General features: G+C 41.3%; 1 protein-coding gene across 1 annotated transcript in view; it reads right to left on the reverse strand.

Annotated features, from left to right (window-relative positions):
- BICC1 (BicC family RNA binding protein 1) overlaps positions 1-20,230 on the reverse strand; it is a gene marked incomplete at its 5' end in the record, with an annotated part of 107,654 nt that overhangs the window by 60,705 nt on the left and 26,719 nt on the right. The window contains one exon of the mRNA XM_081913504.1: positions 8,953-8,999. Within this exon, the coding sequence (XP_081769630.1) occupies positions 8,953-8,999 (47 nt within the window). The remainder of the gene's footprint in view (positions 1-8,952; positions 9,000-20,230) is intronic.

Here is a 20,230-nt window from a genome sequence, read left to right on the forward strand (position 1 = left end):
TTTTTTCTTTAAAATATAAGGCAGTATACTAATGAAATGAAAAGAAATAACAATAATAAAAACTCCATGGAGGAAAAAATGGCACCTAGATATTCCTTTGTGGCGGCATTCCTTTGTTCCTGAGCTTAAGAGTACATGAGGGAATTACATGGGTAATTTTCAGTGGCTATGAACAAGTTTAAACTTTGAACAAACGTGCATGTTATAAACTCATTTTTAAATACACATCTTCTTCACGGATGCAAGTGCAATATCACCACATGCTCTAAAACTGTCTTCACGTTAGTCAGTGGTTGCGTAAGCATGGAACAGCTACTACACTGCCAACATGTTTGTCTACCATTCCCAAACATGTTGAAGACGACAGTTAGCTGCAACCGAGAGCGATGCACTTGGAGAAATGAAATCAGAGTTGAGATTTTAAAAGTTTAAACGGGTATCTTGAAAGGTTTTTAACAAAGAGCCAATGCTAACACAGGCACATTTCCAATGCACAGATGGGAGTGGATCACACTTACTTTGAATCAAGGAACAACAATTCAGTGTTGTACAGAAAGTGGGTTAAACTAAATTACTTCATTATTTTTCATCACGTAAAACCTTTGGGTGTACTTAAATTGGCCAAGATACTCTGTGTTTGACCTTTACAGGATGCAACCTCTCTTTTTTTTTAACTGGAAGAGTCTGAGGGGAAGTTTAACTCACATTTATGCTCTTGCTTGCAAGTAAGTTGGGAACCTGATCTTGGCTAGCAGGCCTGGAAGTGGTGAGATTTAGAGGTGGTGCAGTGGTTAACAGTGTTGGATTGGACCTGGGAGACCAGTTGCAATGAGCATTTGCACATGAGGATGACAGGTGGAAACATGCAATCCTCCAGACTCGCTGCCAAATCCTATCCCAGGTAATGCTACACAACACCTCTGCAGCGAACTGTTTTGGAAGCCAGGGCAGAGCACATTCCATATAGAAGACTATTTAAGGCAACTACATAAACAGGGTTTAAGCCGGTTGGGTAAGTTACAGAGTTCTCATATCCAAGAGAGCTCCTAATTCATAGTTTTAGTAGCCTGGGTTTGGCACAGTATATTATGAACCAGATTAGCATTTAATTTAGCTCTGAAAGGAGTCATTAGCGGCTCTTGTGAAGCAGCATGTCTGCTCAGCATTCAGCCAGTCAGATTTCCATCCACTACAATCATTTCAACACTTTATTTTAAGCAGCTTAAGCTTTATAAACTTAAACAAAACCAAATGATTGCTACTAAACAAAGTGATTCAGACGTCTGGCTTAATCTACATCCCTACATATAAAATCCACTAGAATATCTAGGCAAGTTAGATACAAAGGAGCTTTGCACATTAAAATGATTCCTGAATATCTACTAAAAATGCTGTATATTGTTACGCAGGCCCCAGAAATGAATACACTGAATGATCAGGCTCATGAAAATCCTTGTCAGCCACTACATTGGGGTGTTTGTGTGTGTGTGTGTGTGTGTGTGTGTGTGAGAGAGAGAGAGAGAGAGAGAGAGAGAGAGAGAGAGAGAGAGAGAGAGAGAGAACGAACACAAACTATTCCTGCTCACTCAATTCATCCTCATTTTTATTGCAGACAGATTGCATGGGCAGACACAGGGCAACATTCAGACATGGGGAATATTGCATTAGCATTCCTGATGAAGCTAGTGCTTCTGTCCCATTTCCTAATGTTCCTTTCACACTGAAGTACCTGGTGTGTTATGGAACTTTGGCTTTTTGAGCGATATACCAGCATGTCACACTAAATTTAATTCACACCAGTGGGTGAGGTATGACACAACAACTGCCATTGTACAATGTCGCTACTCCACACCCTTTCTGCACATGCATGTTTCTGTTCCGTCATGAAAACTGCAGGAAAGAACTGGTATGGCACCCAAATTTCATTACTTTGCTCCAATAGTTTTTTGGGTTAAGGGGACAGCAAATGGGTTTTTTTCTTCTTCTGGGAACAAGTAACATAGAAATGAGCATTGAACATAGACTATATTCTGTTCATTTTCCTGAAGTGGCTCTTACGTCATGTGAAAGCTCAACTCATGTAGAAATTAAGAGTTACAGAAGCATCAGAGAAATGGGGGGGCCCTGCTGTGTGAATGAAGCCACACATAAACACATTTCTTTCTTCATGTGTGTGCATATGTGCCAATTCATGCAACACATTTTTCATGCAACCCTGAGACTCACTCAGATGAAGTTTTGTTGTGAAGTGGCTCTAGATGGTGCCCAACCTAATTCATTCAATTTCTAATCAGGAAAGCCAACCACTGACCACTGACCACCAGTAGCATAAAAAAAGTTAGAGGAAGCTAATAGGTCAGGTCTGAGAATAAGTAACATTATTGAACCAGATTTATATACCACTTTAACATCAAAGCCCCTAAGCAGTTTACATAAACACTAAAAGTATCAATAAATTAGATGTTAGAAACAAGTTGGCCTTAAATAAAATATTAAAGTAAATGCAGCCTAATTATCGTCCCCCCCCCCCAATGAAGGCTTTGGAGCCAAGTGAGAATTCCCAGGTAAGATCCTCCCTCCTTTGTGTGGGCAGGTAATCCCTCCCCTACCTGGCCTGGTCTCCTTGGCAACTCTTCCCCCAGGTGGGATTGGACAACTGACTGAGGTAGGCGGAGACCTCCAGGTATCCCACCTGAGGGAAGGCAAAGCCTAGCCTATGCTGTTGGAGCCACTCCAGATCTAGGGGCTGCACGCGTCCACGCAAAGGGAGCGGTCATTCCCCCTTGCTCTTGTGGTGTGCTTGAGACATCTGATGCTCTCTGTTGTTGCCTGGGAAACTGGACCGTATTCACCCCTATGCTGTGTGAGTGTGTCACATGCCGTGTTAGAAACTCAGATATAGAAACTAGGTACCAAATGGCTTCTTAAACCAGAGTTACAGTCGCCAAAACAGAATGCCTAGTTGCAGTTTTTAGGCTAGACAGTTTGATAATTGCATTTTTCTATATGACTTTTTGGTTCCTGAAATTCATTCTGCTTGTGTAGATAAAATATAGCAGGTAGAATTCTACAGGATGTGTTGCTAGTGTGTGAAATCAGTCAAGATTCAAGGACTCCCAGACATGCACCTCCAGATGGCGGTGGTGTCAGGCACTATCCAGGTGCCTGGGCACTTGGTCACAAGTGGCTGGTAGCCAGGTGCAAAACGTACCTGGTGCCTGGCAAATTTCGAACACTGGTCACATGATTATCCCCAAATGTGTAGGTTTATCTGGAAGCATTCAAACTTGGAATCAGGGGCTGGCTGAAAACCTTTCCATGCCACCAAGATTATACCAGAAATTAAGTAGACAATCTTTCTATAGTAGCTGGTGATCTCCTATATTATTATTATTTACATTATTATTTTATTGCTTATAGTTGTTGCAAACTGCCTTGTTTTTTTAATTATATAGCAGTAATTATATATATATATATATATATATATATATATATATATATATATATATATATATATATATATATATATTTGCTTTCGTAGATTTTCACGGGTACAGGAATGCAGGTTTTGGTGTCCTCGGGTGTCTTCCCGTGTAAAAGTTGGGGTGTCTAGGCGACGTTTCGACGAGGTCTCACTCGTCATCTTCAGGCTGGTGCTTTCGGCTTCTTGTTACTGGAACAGAGCAGGATCTCAGTGTTTGAGTTCCTATAAATACTGTTGAGGGGGTGTGGTGTATAGCCTCCAATGTTCTGGGCAGAGAGGAAGTTCCCAGGCTAGTGTGCCTTTTCTTCTTTTGTTCCTTAATTACTTGAGGGATATCTTGAGTGATTTCTTGAGTGATATCCTGAGTACCACTTAGGTGGGTCATTAGGTGTGGATTAGTTGCTAAAGTCTTTGTGTCTTGACCTCTTGAACTTTGTGAAGAGTTTTTCTGAGAAGATGGCTGTACTGCACTTAGTTGTGCTCTGGCTTGGCTTCGTGTATAGGGGCGAGCTGTGGTTTTGTGGCCTGTGTCAGCCAGATCTGTGTAGGGATTGCAGGGGGGTGCAGCATCCGGAGGTGCCACCATGGTTTGGCTACTGGATGGTGTCTGTAATTTATCTGTGGAGAGGGTCTGGGTTTGGGTCTGGTGTGGTTGATTGGTGATGGCGTTCTGTGTGCCTCTGGATCTGGTGTCAGTTTTTGTGGGGAGGGCTAATTTCCAGATGTCTGGCAAGCGGGATGTGTCGTCACGCTTGTTCATGTTGTGAGGGTGTTTCTCTATCTCGATGGCTTCCATGATTATTCTCTTGTGGTGATGTTCCATGTTAAAGAGCAATTTGGAATCTGCAAAATTAATTTCGTGTCCTGTTTCTTTCATGTGTTGGAAAAGAGAGGAAGTTTTTTCTTCTTTTTTGATGGCATTCTTGTGTTCTGCGATACGTGCATTTATTCGTCTGTTTGTTTGTCCAATGTACGTGGCTGGGCAGACTTTGCAGGGTATTTCATAGACCCCTTGGTTTTCCAACTGGATTTTATCCTTGGGGTTTCTGAGGATATTGGCTATTTTTTGGTTGGTGCAAAAGCCAATATCCTCAGAAACCCCAAAAAATAGCCAATATCCTCAGAAACCCCAAGGATAAAATCCAGTTGGAAAACCAAGGGGTCTATGAAATACCCTGCAAAGTCTGCCCAGCCACGTACATTGGACAAACAAACAGACGAATAAATGCACGTATCGCAGAACACAAGAATGCCGTCAAAAAAGAAGAAAAAACTTCCTCTCTTTTCCAACACATGAAAGAAACAGGACACGAAATTAATTTTGCAGATTCCAAATTGCTCTTTAACATGGAACATCACCACAAGAGAATAATCATGGAAGCCATCGAGATAGAGAAACACCCTCACAACATGAACAAGCGTGACGACACATCCCGCTTGCCAGACATCTGGAAATTAGCCCTCCCCACAAAAACTGACACCAGATCCAGAGGCACACAGAACGCCATCACCAATCAACCACACCAGACCCAAACCCAGACCCTCTCCACAGATAAATTACAGACACCATCCAGTAGCCAAACCATGGTGGCACCTCCGGATGCTGCACCCCCCTGCAATCCCTACACAGATCTGGCTGACACAGGCCACAAAACCACAGCTCGCCCCTATACACGAAGCCAAGCCAGAGCACAACTAAGTGCAGTACAGCCATCTTCTCAGAAAAACTCTTCACAAAGTTCAAGAGGTCAAGACACAAAGACTTTAGCAACTAATCCACACCTAATGACCCACCTAAGTGGTACTCAGGATATCACTCAAGAAATCACTCAAGATATCCCTCAAGTAATTAAGGAACAAAAGAAGAAAAGGCACACTAGCCTGGGAACTTCCTCTCTGCCCAGAACATTGGAGGCTATACACCACACCCCCTCAACAGTATTTATAGGAACTCAAACACTGAGATCCTGCTCTGTTCCAGTAACAAGAAGCCGAAAGCACCAGCCTGAAGATGACGAGTGAGACCTCGTCGAAACGTCGCCTAGACACCCCAACTTTTACACGGGAAGACACCCGAGGACACCAAAACCTGCATTCCTGTACCCGTGAAAATCTACGAAAGCATATATATATATATATATATATATATATATATTGAAAATGACTCATTGCTTGCATTAAAGCCAGAAACATTAATGCAATAAGAAAGTTTTTCTTCACACAGCACGTAGCTAAACTGTGGAATTCACTTCCCTGGGAGGCAGTGATGGCCACCAAAACACGCAGCATGACACTTACAGAAGTGCCTTGGTATAAAGCAGGGCCTGTGAATACTCATGAAACAAAGCCACAAAATTAGTCAAGACATGGAAGCACTGTAGCATCAAGGTGGCATAGATCAAGATGACTCATCTTCCTGAATGTCCCAGTTGAATTCATGTTATTCCAAGGGCTGTTTCCACACACGCCACAGCAACAAACCTGGGATGCCCCCCCCCCCGCCAAGTGTTCTATGTGGCCAGCCACTCAAAGCTCTGGTGCATGTACTTGTATGATACACATCTGCAACATCTGGTTATCATATTCTCATTGTGTTTTTCAGAGCTTTATCTAAGCTTTAAGCCCGCACCAGAAATGATGAGAAAATAATGCAGTTATCTGTGAGCATCCATTATTTTTGGCTTCTTGTTATGCTGTCTCCATTTCTCTTGATTCTGAAGTGTCTTTCTCAGACTTACAGGAAACCAAACTGAACAACCACCATCCTCATGAGAAATAAAACTGAGTATGATGCCCCCACTTCTTTCTTCATTGCACAACAACCGAAGGCTCCCCTCCCTACTTCACAAGTCATCTCTCCAAGCAAGTGCCCCTTGTGAAAGAGTTTCCAGTTTCAGAAACAACAACTGGACATTGTTGCCTGAAGCCACTGTATCATATTTCCTCCTGCTTACTACTTTTCCATTCTGTGCAACTTCTCTCTCCACAAAATTCACTATTTCACATGAGAAGTTAAACAGATTGAAGGAAACTCTGCAAACAAGACAGCAAGAATGCCACGAGCAACGACCCAAAAAACTGTTCTAAAATTCTTGATGGACATACCCGAGTGCTCCCTTCAAAAACTTTGCCATTTCATAATCTTCAAAATGCAAGCTTCTTGAACAAATTTGTATTTCCCTGTAACCCACAGATGAACAACAAACATTTTTGCCTAGCAATGTCAGCTAACCACAAGCAATGGATCTCTAAAATCTGTTTGAATGTGTTATGTAATATGAGTAGCTTTAAAAACCAACATCCACAAACAGAGGCTGACAAGAGTGGGTGGAGAGGTTTGTAGTTGGGAGTCTGGAAGAGATGGGTTCAGGAATGAACGCTATCAAACTCCCAGGGTGGTCCCAAGGTATTTTTTTTTTATCGCTCAGCTTCAGCAGCTCACCTGTAAAGCTCAACCATCACCACCTACCTCAATGGGCAAAACAACACAGAAGAAATAGGGGACTGCTGTGAAAAATGCTATCTCCTACATCTCTCCTTGCTAACCTACAACATTAACCACGTGTCTTTACACTATCATTATGTTTATCATAAAAAAGGGAAAGGGCTCCTGACAGTTACGTCCAGTCGCTAATGGCTCTGGGGTTGCGGCGCTCATCTCTCTTTACTGGCTGAGGGAGCTGATATTTGTCTGCAGACAGTTTTTCCGGGTGATGTGGCCAGCATGACTAAGCCGCTTCTGGCAAAACCAGAGCAGCGCACGGAAATGCCGTTTACCTTCCCACCAGAGTGGTACCTATTTATATACTTGCACTTTGACATGCTTTTGAACTGCTAGGTTGGCAGGAGCTGGGACCGAGCAACGGGAGCTCACCGTGTCCCGGGGATTCGAACCACGACCTTCTGAGCAGCAAGCCCAAGGCTCAGTGGTTTACACCACAGTGCATCCCTATGTTTATCACAGTGATATCCAATAATGAAAAACAGGGAAGAAGAAAGTAGATCCTGAGTCTCCTGCCTAAAAGTTTACCTGCTGCACAGCACTGACTGTCCCTGATGTTGGATACAATGGGATGGATCCAGAGTGTGTTATGTTGGGGGGTTTGGCTGATTTCAATGGAAACTTCATTTTACTCATGACCTGCTTGTCTGCAGTTGACTTCAATGGAACCTAAGTTCAACTAGTTCACTCTGGATTCAGCCCACTGTATCTCAGCTGAACAGAATGGTTCAACTAATGCTCTAGGGTATTTGAGGTTGACCTCAAGTGCATCTGTAACATATGAAAATCCTGAAGTTTTATTGGGCTTCCCAAATGTGATCACTGATGCATCACAAAATTGTTGTATATCATTAGTCCAGCCTTATGCAATGTCATGAAATAAGAACAGGGTTCCAAACTTAGTGAAGTGTTAAGGCTGTCCCTGCACTGTATTAGGAAAAGTATGCGTTGAATAACTGAGAAGTAAACAAACAGCCACAGTACAGCCACAATTTAATATTGCCGTTTCTGTTTTTAACTGTAGATGAATGTTACATACTGAAATAAAAACTGTAAACTCTGAAAATCTTTTTCTGTAAGCGTGTTTGAAACATACTATCAGGTGGAGAGAGGCAGTCTCACAAACAATACTCTACAATATAAGACCAACCCCTTTTCATATGAATGGATTGAGGGGGTGGGGCTGTTCTCATGTTAAGCTTTTTAAGAGATCCCCTTTGGGAGAGGGAAAAGGGTGAGTGGAAAACACAAATCATGGCTGACTTGTAAGCATGGAGTGAGTGGAAAACACAAAGCATGGCTGACTTGTAAGTCAAGCCAGAGTTTTCGAACCCCAGTACAAATGTTCTTAAACCTACCTACTGCAGAACTGCAAAGCTATGCTTTAAAATTAACCCTCAGAATTCCCTTGCCTGTGTGTTAAAGGAAATAATGCTTTTCAAATACTTCAGAAAACCATACAAGTATAAAAAGATGTAAACCCACTCCCCTTAAATGCAGAAATTACCCCCCCCCCGATCATTCATATCAGAGGCCAATTCTAAATACTAGCTTTTAACAGCATCACATTTTGGAAACGACTGAAAGGGGTGACTAATCCTGATCCAGATCTGAAACATGTATTCTCCAACCCAAGATTCCTTGGGTTGAGCTGTGGCCGCCAGAGTGAAGGCTTCAGCTAGAAATGACTTCTCTGTTCTCCAAGCAAGGGCAGAAAGGCCAGACTCAGTGTATTTCTACCAGGCTTGGCTAATCCAGTTCCGAATTCCTATTCCTCACTAAACCTGAAAATTGCACTGGAGACTAAATGCACAGGCATATGCATACAATAGGTCATAACCAAGTCACATGTCATATGGTCCATGCTCCAGAGATAATTTACCTAAAATATCAATCACCATGCCTTCAGTTATAGTGATAAATGTAATATTGTTAGAGAGAGATGATTAAGTGCAGTTTTGCTTACCTTCTGAAAAAAGTCTTCTCCACTTTTGCCTTTTCCTTCAGCAGCAGCTGAAAATAAAATGACACACCATTAAACATATGCAACACCTGTCATGTCATGTAGCATTTTCCTACATGCATGGATTTTATCTCAGCTTAAGGCAATTCTGGTTATGTCTCTCCTTGGGTGCTTTCACAAAGATACTTAAAGCACTGTTGACCCCAGTTTAACAAGGGTGGCAACCCATCCATCATGAGAATTTCCTTGAAAAAGTTACTAGGGCAGTGTTGCTAAAAATGGGAACCATTTATGTCTGGAAGCAGAAGAGGTTTTGCACAGCAATTAATCCTGCACATATGCTGGCAACCTCCTTTATGCAAAATATGGTTGGGGAGAAAAGGAGAATGTACCGCAGGATGCTTGGTGGTTAACAAAAACGTTGATTTCTGCCATATTCCCTTGTACTTAACGTGGAGGAAATGCCTGATGCACTGACAATGGGGAAAGATTATTGAAATGGGTGTCATGGTGGGAGAGATCAAGATCCAAAATGCAATTGGATAGTCTCATTTCATAAAGCCAATGGCATTACCCCTGTGTACAGCTAGTTCAGCTCATTTTCAACATTTTTGGATATGGTCATTTAAATTTGAGAAACATGCTTGCTTTCTCTATTACACTAAAACTGGTGCTCTCTAACAGACTCACATGCCTATAGAGATCTGGGCAGGTAGCCTCCATCTCTTCAAGCCCAGGGTGGGAATCCCAAAAGTTACTTAGTATTTGCTCAGTGGTATTTCCCCCCTTTTTTTGAACAGCATACCACAATGACTGCAGTGTCACAGAAACTGCCTTTCAACTATTGTTTTCTATAGAGAGGGCTTTAATTTAATGAAGTGAAGCCTTAAACTGTCTAGGGTGCACAAAAAATATAGTATGGTTCTTTGGATCTTAGCCTAGGGCTAGATGTAATCTAATGTTTTACTTTGGCTTTTGCATCTAAAATATGCCAGCCTTTGAACTTCCTTCAATGAGCAAACCAAGTGTGTCTGTACATTTTAAAGTATTCTGTTACACATCACTCACACAGCTTAGCCCCTTTATTTAACCGTAAAGATACAGTTTCCGAGATGCTCCTTTTGATCATCTTGTTTTGAAAATGAAATTTACCAAACAATTCCAATAAGCTTTATAAAACAGTTGCGGTTACTGACCATTGGTGATTATTTTAATGACAAACTAGGACTAACTAGTTGTTCTTCAGAGTGGGAAAACCAGTTTTTCTAGCAAATGCTATGATAACATTGAAACCCATGGTACATATGCTAAAAAGACAAAGCAGGAAAAGTTCATGATCTCAGGTACCAGTGCCAACTTCAACTTAAAACTCGCTAGGGGATGGAGGAGGCAGGCTAGCATAGCGTTGGACTGAAAATATTTGAGTTTTCTAGACATGAGTTTAGACACTGGAATACCCAGGAACCTCTCTAAGGTTATTGTTGTTCTTCAAAATATACTACCGTGCCACACAACAACAAAGACTAGCAAGATATAATGAATTTTGGCAAGACTTTATCCATGCAGAGGAACATTAATAGTGCTCAGTAGCTACTGAACTGAAGTTTCAGATCTACTGTTGCAGCTAGCCATTTAAGAGAGGAGAGTTACCATCCTAAATGCAAAAAGAGATTGGAATTTGGAAGAAAGCAGCTCTTTGCTATTGTACCAAGCTGAGCATGCAGGGGCAACTGAAAAAAGGGAAGTACTTATTAGCGCTGCAATATGTACGGATTTTCCCGGACGTTATTGGGATTTCAAAGGTGGATGTGACGTCTGGGGAGGGTGGGAATTTCAGGAAGGTGGCGGTTTGTTCTGGATCTTTGCCAAGTAAACCCAAAACAACTTTCAGGTTTTTACTTTTTGAAATACGGCAATCCTATAATAATTAATAGAGCCCACCAGTCTCTCTCACACACTGACACAGTATAGCTTTGAGCTATCTTCCTTTGATTTTATGCACATTTCCAATTTAATTAGAATAAATTTCTGCTGCCTTTAGTCAGAAACACATTGCAACATCCATCACTTACATGTGCTTATAGCTAAAGATTATAGACATTCCCAACAGAACGATACGCAGGGACTGCCACTCACAACTATATTCTAATCCCTTTGATGCACATTCATGTATCTCTTCATCTATCAAGCTCTTATGCCCTTTTATATTAAAGTTAAACAAATTCCTGGCCTAGCCTAAGCCAACAGTGATCAACTGGTAGTCCTTGGGGTAAATATTGCCCTCCAAACGTGAGAATATGGCCTTCCAGGTCCGTTTTGTGTCTGGTCCCTACCAAATATGCCAAACTTTACTGTGGCAAATTGAATTTGTTTTCAAAAGAACTAAGGGATTCATGGAATTAATGGAACCTTAGAGCTGGAAAGGATCCTGACAGTCATCTCATCCAAACCCCTGCAATGCAGGAATCTCAACACAATGTACCCCATCCAATTTGAAACCATAACAGACCCTGCTTAGCTTTGCAAATGTGCTAACAGTTTTACTGCTGCACCATGGAGCTAAATTAGAGCAGTAGTCCATGTTACATCTCTCTGGCTTTTATACGAGATGATCTGGATATGCACCCCATAATATAAAGAAACTCTACTTTGTTCTGCTCACGGCTATGAAGCCTGCACACTGCTAAGGGGTTTGTTTGTGCAAGAAAAGATACTCCTGGACTGTTGTCTGGTGAATAGGCTAACCACGAAAATTCAGAAATTGAGAACCCCTGGCCTAAGCCTTTACAGCAAGCTATTTTCTCCCACGCACAGACTCCTGCTAACATATGAAATTTAACAGGCCTTGCATTTTTTTCTGTTACAACATTTGTAAAGACTATCAGGCTTTTCCTAAGAAAGCAGTCTATTGTATATAAATGGCAGGTGTGTTGAAAACTATCTATTTCTATTCAAATATATACGTTAAGCAATTTGTATTTTCAGCTTTACTCTTGCGGCTTCCACAGTTATCATGCAATATTGCATTTCACACACTTCTCATTTTCAGCCAATGTGGGGCTGCAAAACGCCTATCCAAAACTAACAGGACAAAGTTGAAACAGGTGTTAACTATTATGGCATCCATGAACTTCAAGGTTTTGTCTACTTAACCATGAGAAAGTACTATTGAAAATCCTTGAGATCAAATTTAAATAAATGATCTTGAAATTCTACTTGAGTGTTATTTCAATTCTAGTCTACTGCAGCGGCCTCTAGTATATTTCAAAGAGTGAAGATTTATGAAGCCAAGTCAAATTTTGTGTAAATTTAGAATTGTTGTAGGTCTTTTGCAAGTGTCATTCATCTTTGGACATGTATTTCTTTCCAAGATTTTTTTCATCCGTATTGACACAAACTGCAGAAGCCACCCAGGGGTCATAGTCCCAACACAGTTAAATTAGCACTTCTGGTATTGAGCCAATATGGCCGCCATTCAAATGACCCCTGGTGGGTAAATAGAGCTTACATTATAGAAATCTGGTTCTAGAGTATCTATACTGTATTCCTAGGTTGTATGCAGCTTTTGAATTTATTATTGGACATCTAGGACTTGTGTCAATAGTTCCATCCCCCTTTTCTATGCCAGTCACCGGCTTCATTTCCAACAAACCTTGATTAAAGCTCTTTGTTGGAGAAGAAGCCATGAGCCTGGGTTTGGAGTTAACAGCCTGGATAACTCAGTTGTGTTTCCCAACCTTGTGCCTCCAGCTGTTTTTGAACTACAACTCCCATCATCCCTGACTAGCAAGACCAGTGGCAAGGGATGATGGGAATTGTAGTCCAAAAACAGCTGGAGGCACAAGGTTGGGAAACACTGGCTTAGAGCATGATGCTGGTAATGCTAAGGTTGCCAGTTCAATCCCCGCATGGGACAGCTGCTTATTCCTGCATTCCAGAGGGTTGGACTAGATCAGGGGTAGTCAACCTTTTTATACCTACTGCCCACTAATGCATCTTTCTTGATGGTAAAATTTCCTTACCGCCCACCAGAGCTCGATGGAAGGAGGATTCAGCTTGTGCTGTAGAACCCCCTACTGCCCACCTAGAATCCTGAAACGCCCACTAGTGGGCAGTAGGGGCCAGGTTGACAACCCCTGGACTAGATGATCCTTCCAACTCTACAATTCTATGATCTATGATCTACTAAGCCAGCCTGTGGCTTAGCTTCAAACAGTAGAAGCAGCAGAGGAATGAAGTGCTCACGATTTCAGCTGTTTTAACTTAACTATGGTTTAAAGTGACATGCGAACCAGGCCACTAGCTGAGCTGACTCACACCAAGGATAAATACAAGAATTTTTAATTAGCTACTAACCAAGTTTTCCATTTTTATTTATTTGAAATTACTAGAAACTGATCACAAAGTGCTGTTGCTATGTAGTGAGTTCTACAGAGCTTCTCTCATTCATTCTCACAGCCTTTGCTACTAAGAAAAAATAGACCCAGAATGGTATTTGGGGCCAGAAGACACTCAGCAAATTTAGAGAGGAGCCTGGATTTGTACCAAGATATGTGGATTACTACTAGGGGTATGCAGTGGGTGCATGCAAGTCTATAGATGAATTGGGCCAATTCAGATTTTAAAAAATCAAAATCTGGGGCTTATCCAAGTCATAATGGGATCCCTCCATCGTGGGTCTCCAATGCTGAAATTATGACAGCCCCAGGAGGTCTGGAAAGTCTCACTTTGGGACTACAGGCAGCAAGTTAAAACAGCTGTTGTTCAAGCATATCCCCTAGAGTATTGTTTTTGCTTCTTGACTCCCCCCCCCCCTGGGCTTGATGGTTTTTCTATTTCAAAATTCTGGAATTGTTACTACATTAACTTTCTTGCTTTGTTTTCATATGAGCTGCTTTTCTCTATGTTCTGTACACTGCTCTGGGGGCCAAAGACCCAGGATATAAGTGAACTTCTAAATAAGCCAGCTCATAGTTTCACGGAGGTGTGCATTAGCCTCAGAGTGCAGTGAGCTTAGAAAACTTACTTATGTTATACCCTGGACCTGAGTGTCAGATGCCAGCCCTTGAGCATGATACAGGAGTGAAGGAAGGTTTCAGAAGGGTGGGAAATAAGTACATTTCTCCTGCAAATCCCAAACACTGCCACAAGGTTCCTGTTCTAGGCTTGGGATACACTGCAACTGTTTGTATTATGAGAAAAATAAGTTGAGTTCTTATTGATAGGACCTGTATGGGCCGTAAATTGGCCGTCTTCAATTTATGGCTAGCTGACCACATTTGAAACTAGCCCCTCCAAAAGCATTCCCCATTCAGTCTTTGAAAAAATAATAAACTTATTATGCAACTGTATAGCGCAAATTGGGAAGACATGCCAAAAGTGGGGTGTCCACAGATGTTCAACTATCTTGGCACAAATGTAGCCCTACCTTTTTAAAATGCTGCATATTTTATGTACTTGTAAGTCACCTCAAGAAAGATATTGATTTCATAAGTGAACAGAGTTCAGAACTGTGAAACACAACAATACTGGTTCTTAGCTTACGTGTAGAACCATTACAGACAACTAAGTGGGAGGAAGAAGAAGAGGAGGAGGAGGAGGAGGAGGAGTTTGAATTTGATATCCCACTTTATCACTATCCAAAGGAGTCTCAAAGCGTCTAACATTCTCCTTTTCCTTCCTCCCCCCACAACAAACACTCTGTGAGGTGACTGGGGCTAAGAGACTTCAAAGAAGTGTAACTGGCCCAAGGTCACTCAGCAGCTGCATGTGGAGGAGCTGAGACGCAAACCCAGTTCCCCAGATTACGAGTCTATCGCTCTTAACCACTACACCACACTGCATTAAAAAGCTACTTTTCTAAGTGCAATCACAGCAACACATCACATCACATCAACAAAATATTGTTTTTGACAGCAAGGAAATGAAGTCATTGTTGAGACAAGATCAAAGCACATAGGAAACTGGTGAACAAAGTTATATTATCACAGCTGCTTGTATACAGATATTTAGAAAAGTGACTTCTCAATTCTTGCTCAGGCATGAATTCCATAGTTTGGAAACAAGCTCCATGCAGAACTGGGGTTGGGGAAGAGTCATAGAATCATCTTAGGGGATCATCTTAGGGGAATCATCTTAGGGGATAGGCAAACACTGCAACATTTTGCTAGAGGTTCTGTTTGTTAATAGAGATCATAGGTTTATGTCTTATAATGAGAAGAACAAATAAGCTGTGAATAAGGTATGAAATGAATCAGTTAATGTTTTACTTATTTCTTGCATTTGTTATCATAATTATGTATACCACACTTAAAATTACTAGGTGGCACACAGGTGTAGTTTTTTTTAAAATAAACCATATTATTTTTAACTTAAGGAAAGTTAAAGATGGATGTTCCCTGCAAGCACACTATCTAGAATGCAACAAATGCAATGTACAAAACAATAAGAATGCAGCAGGTGAACTCAACTTTCAAATCAAGTCATGTTTACCTGCTGCTAACACCGCTTCATTGTTGGTTGTTTTGATGGACTTGTCTATATATTCTATGTCCACTCAACCCATCTGGTTAAATGCTTGGTGGAATAAAATAATCTTAAAGCGAATGGCAAAACAGGTCAAGGGAAATGGAGCTACTTGGGGTTGCCACTAAGCATTCCAATGACCCAAACATCCATCCATGGGGGAAGTTTGACTTTTTAATATTGTAGCTTTCTTCCAAGGAGGCCAGGATGGTCACGTTTCTCTCCCTGCCACCTACTCCATTTTAACTTCACATAACACTGCCACATATATTCACCCTGGGAGGTAAGTGAGGCTGAGAGGGAGAAAATAAAGGGAGTTGCCAAGGTGAGCCTAAGATTTGAATCTGGGTTTCCCCAGCCTTGGTCCGACACTCTCAGCATTATTCCACTATGACCCTACACACTCTTAAAATGAAGCTACAGGCAGGTGTTGGTAGCATAATGGTAGTTCTGAGAGGCAGCCCAAACGTTTACAGGGACACTTCTTTTAACACATTAGATCCAGTTTTTGCAGCATTTCATTCTTGCCAAGGTATTCTAAAAACTGAGAAGGCCCAAAGGGATCACGTTCCCAAAGGATTTTTCTCTACCCTGCTTATGAAATGAGACAACTCAATCAAGCAACAACTAGCACCAAAATAAATGTGAATGCTTTTGCTTATGAGTTCAGGGTCTTTCTGGAAATCAGAGTGCCAAGTTATGAGAGGATCAGACACAGTTGCTGAAGAATGGTTTAATTTTTTAAGCCTTTCCTCTCCACTCCACCTCCAGCGGAGTCGTTCCATTTAGCTGAAGCCACGGTTTAGTTTTGGACATCTTTAACTATGGTTTCAAGCTGGCTTGCTTCAAAAGAACAAAATTAGGCACAGTTGGTTGGATTCAACCGCAGGTTGCTGTGTCCAGTAAACAAAAACAAATCCTTCTAAACTGCTCTTTTCAGCCATGCAGGAGGAAGAGGATGAGCAAAGTTCTCCTAAGCTCATTTGAGCAATGCTATTGTATAGTTAAGCACCATCACCAAGACAGTCTAAAAGAATTAGTTTCAATTCCACATAAGCTATACAAGAGATACTGCTAAAGTTCCAAGGAGTTTGCATATATGTAAGGATATAACATATTTTTATATTTCCAGGTGACAGCTCACCACTACATATGACTTGCAGAATTGGCTGCAGCATTTACATACAGTTATTAAATTGTGAGAAGTAAGCCAACTCTAAGCCTTTGCTGTGCATTTCCCCCCAGGAAAATAAGGATCCGTAAGATGGGAATGAAAAACATTAATCTTTATATTCTTTCCTAGAGTATTTTTCTATCGCTTATACTGCTACCAAATATGGTGCTTCATTCCCGTGAAGATATCAGATTATCCTTTATATGCATTCCCATTTTCTCCAATGATCAGTTTTGAAGCATTTTTTTAGGAATGGCAGATGTCAAACCTTTAGCTCATCAGTTTCTCATCCCCTGTCACATATTGTTTTCATATGAATTTAGATACTTGTGATAATTGCTCATCGTCTAACATTGTGTATGCCATCAAATGCCAACAGTGTCCTTCAGCTCTCTATATTGGACAAACAGGCCAGACCTTATGCCAAAGAATAAACGGACATAAATCTGACATCAGGAATCACAAGACAGAGAAACCAGTAGGAGAACACTTCAATCTCCCAGGACATTCTATACATGATCTCAAAGTAGCTGTTTTACTACAAAGGAATTTCAGAAATAGACTGGAAAGAGAAGCTGCTGAATTGCAACTTATCACCAAACTTAAAACCATGGAGAGACCTGGTCTGAACAAAGACATTGGATTCTTATCTCATTATACATAACAAAGCCATTTTTCACCTTCTCACCCCTTGCTTTTTCCTGTAAGACCTATTGCAGTCGTTAAGAGTCATCAACAGGCTCATCACAGCTATCTGCCAATCACCCATTCCCACCACCCTTCTGAGTAATACCCCTCCCCACCTTCTCACCATATAGAAGGGTCTGGAAACTTCTGTTTCAGTGTATCTGAAGAAGTGTGCATGCACACGAAAGCTCATACCAAGAACTAACTTAGTTGGTCTTTAAGGTGCTACTGGAAGGAATTTTTGTTGTTGTGATAATTGTGGGAGAACTGTCTACCACATCAGTTAAAATAAGTAAAACTTGGGTCAGGCTAGAGATGCCAAGGCAGGGGTGAGCAATCTTTTCAGGTCTGAAGGCCACATTCCCACTGGGGAATGTAGTTGTAACATCACACATCTGGTCAGCAGAGAGAGTGGGCAAGGGCATCCATTTTCTCTTTTCCCTTTTCCTCCTCATCCATTCAAAGTCATACACACCATCCCTGCCACCCCAGCCACCCCATCTCCATTTGGGACCTTCATCCTCCTCTAGCACCCACCCAGCCAGCTTGTTCCCTTCCTTCCTCTCTCCTCAAATCCACCGAGGTAAAGGAGGGACTGTCACCTGACTCTTCTTCCTCCACCCTGTGGCCAGTTCTTGGCGACAGTGGAAGAGGATGTTCAATGGGTGAGGGAGGGACACACACAAGAAAGCAATCACCTGCCCACATGTTCTCTAAAGTGAGACAGACTCATGTTCTTCCTCATATTTCAGAGACAGAGCTGTTGACTCTACTGAGTCTCAATCTATCATCAAAATTCATTTCTCTCAAAAAGATGGCTGAATGAATTTTTGTCTGTACTGAAAAAGTGAAAGTTTGTAAACTTAACCAATTTTCTTCCATTTTCTCCCCATACAAGAAAAATCAGATATGCAGAGTGTTTAGGGATACTGTGCTCCTCTGGATAAAGAAACTAATTTATTGCTACATATTGCTCAAACTGTGGCAGTGGAATATAAGCTACCAAAAGTCACAAGTCAGATTTTAGGTCCATCTGCTAACATAATTCTTCCAGGAGGATCTGTTTACCACTGGGATTTGAACAATGTTTGAAAACAAAGCTGGAGTACCGTCAACATACACTGCTGCCAGATTAAATGGTCAAGAATGAGCATGGAACTGCATTTTTCAAATGTATTGCTGCTGACCAGAAAATGACTAATATTAATTTTAACTGTCTAAGCCTTTTGCAGAAAGCTGCCTAAATACCCAGACTGAAGTCTTTCCAAACTTTTATGCATTTCCTAAATATTGCTCTTTGCCTAAATATCTAAAGTTTAAGGCCAAGATCCAAAGAACTGTACAACTTGCTCTACGTGATCAATGCGGTTTGGGGGCCATGCTTATCAAGCTGAAGCTTTCGTTGCCACTCAGGTGCAAATTGTTTTTGAAACTGAAGTGCAGGGGTTCACAAAGACTGGAGCTGAAAGGACAGTGTATCTTTTAGTCTGGAGAGAAGGGTGGTGGCTTGTCCCAGATGTTCTGTGAGGCTTTGGAGAAACCCATAAAACAGTGAGAAGTCTGGCAGCATCCAAATGGTTCCAAAGCCCTGCACAGCATCGCAGACAAACATCAGAGCGAAGTCTAAAGAAAGGAGGGCAAGGACTCATCCCCAGCAGTGAACACAGAAGCAGCAAGACTTTGTGCTACTTTTATGATAATCTCTGAAGTTCAAGGGGACATCAGAGATGAGAGCCCGGCCATCTACCAAGGGTCACTGATACTGTTACATCAATTCAGCCCAAATTGGCACAAGAGCCAGTTGTTCAAAAGGGGGAAAATAAAATCCCATTGTGTCTGTCCACACCCCTGGGCAAGCCTAAAGTAGCTTTTTGGATGATAGCCTGTATTAACAAACCATTTACCAAACTGGCCTTAAGTGCAACTAGCCTTAATAATGGAAAAATACAGATTCAAAACTATTGCTCCATATTCAGTCCCTGAGGCTTTGAAGTATGCAAAACAACATTTCTATAGTGCTTTCATGTGCTCAAAGTGTTTCACACACATTATCTAGCCATAAACCTTACACATTTATTATTTTTGGTATACACCTAAAGAACAATGCATGAAGTGGCCTTCTAATGATATAAAGGAATAAGCATGGAATATGGCTAAACGCAATTAGACTTAACATTTTCTTTTGTTTCCGAATTTCCTGTGTTCAGAATATCCCCACAATGTAACTGAATATTTATTACTCAGTATGTTAATTGTACATGAAATGATGGAAGAGAAAACAAAGTATCATGCACTCCAAGAAACCTGAAACAAATGAAAAATTAAGCTTGTTTGGAACATTGCCCCCCGACTTCCTCTACAGCAACTCCAAAGCCAAGTAACATTTCATTTCTGCATGAGCAAAAAATACTGAGCAGCAAATGATTAACTGCGAGAACTGTAGTAGATCAAGTCAAGAAAATTAAAATAGCACGAAACCATCATAGGCACATCTGTGTACTTTCCTAGTTCTGCACGTGGCACTGTTCACGTCTTCTACTTTATTTCCCAGTTGAACAAAACATTGAGGTTATTGGCTGATCTCAGATGCAAACACAACACAACACAAGTCCAATTCTGTGCTCGAAACCACAGCATGCTAAAATGGATGCTTGTAGACTGGGGTGGAGCATCTGAACTAAGGAACCAAACTTGTTGGCTCTCACCAGATCAAGAAATGCATCTGTTGATCCTCTGTGCTGAAGACTAAATATCACAGCATTACACCACAAGGGCAACACTCTTGTTATGGACCTAGTATGGATCCTGTCCATAGATTCACCTTATGCGAGCAAATAGTTTCAGCTACAGAAAGCTGCATAGAACGTGGGATCTGGGAACTAGATATAGATATAA

Source organism: Podarcis melisellensis, assembly GCF_964234715.1.
Source record: "Podarcis melisellensis genome assembly, chromosome: 5".
In the NCBI taxonomy this organism is placed as follows: Eukaryota; Metazoa; Chordata; class Lepidosauria; order Squamata; family Lacertidae; genus Podarcis; species Podarcis melisellensis.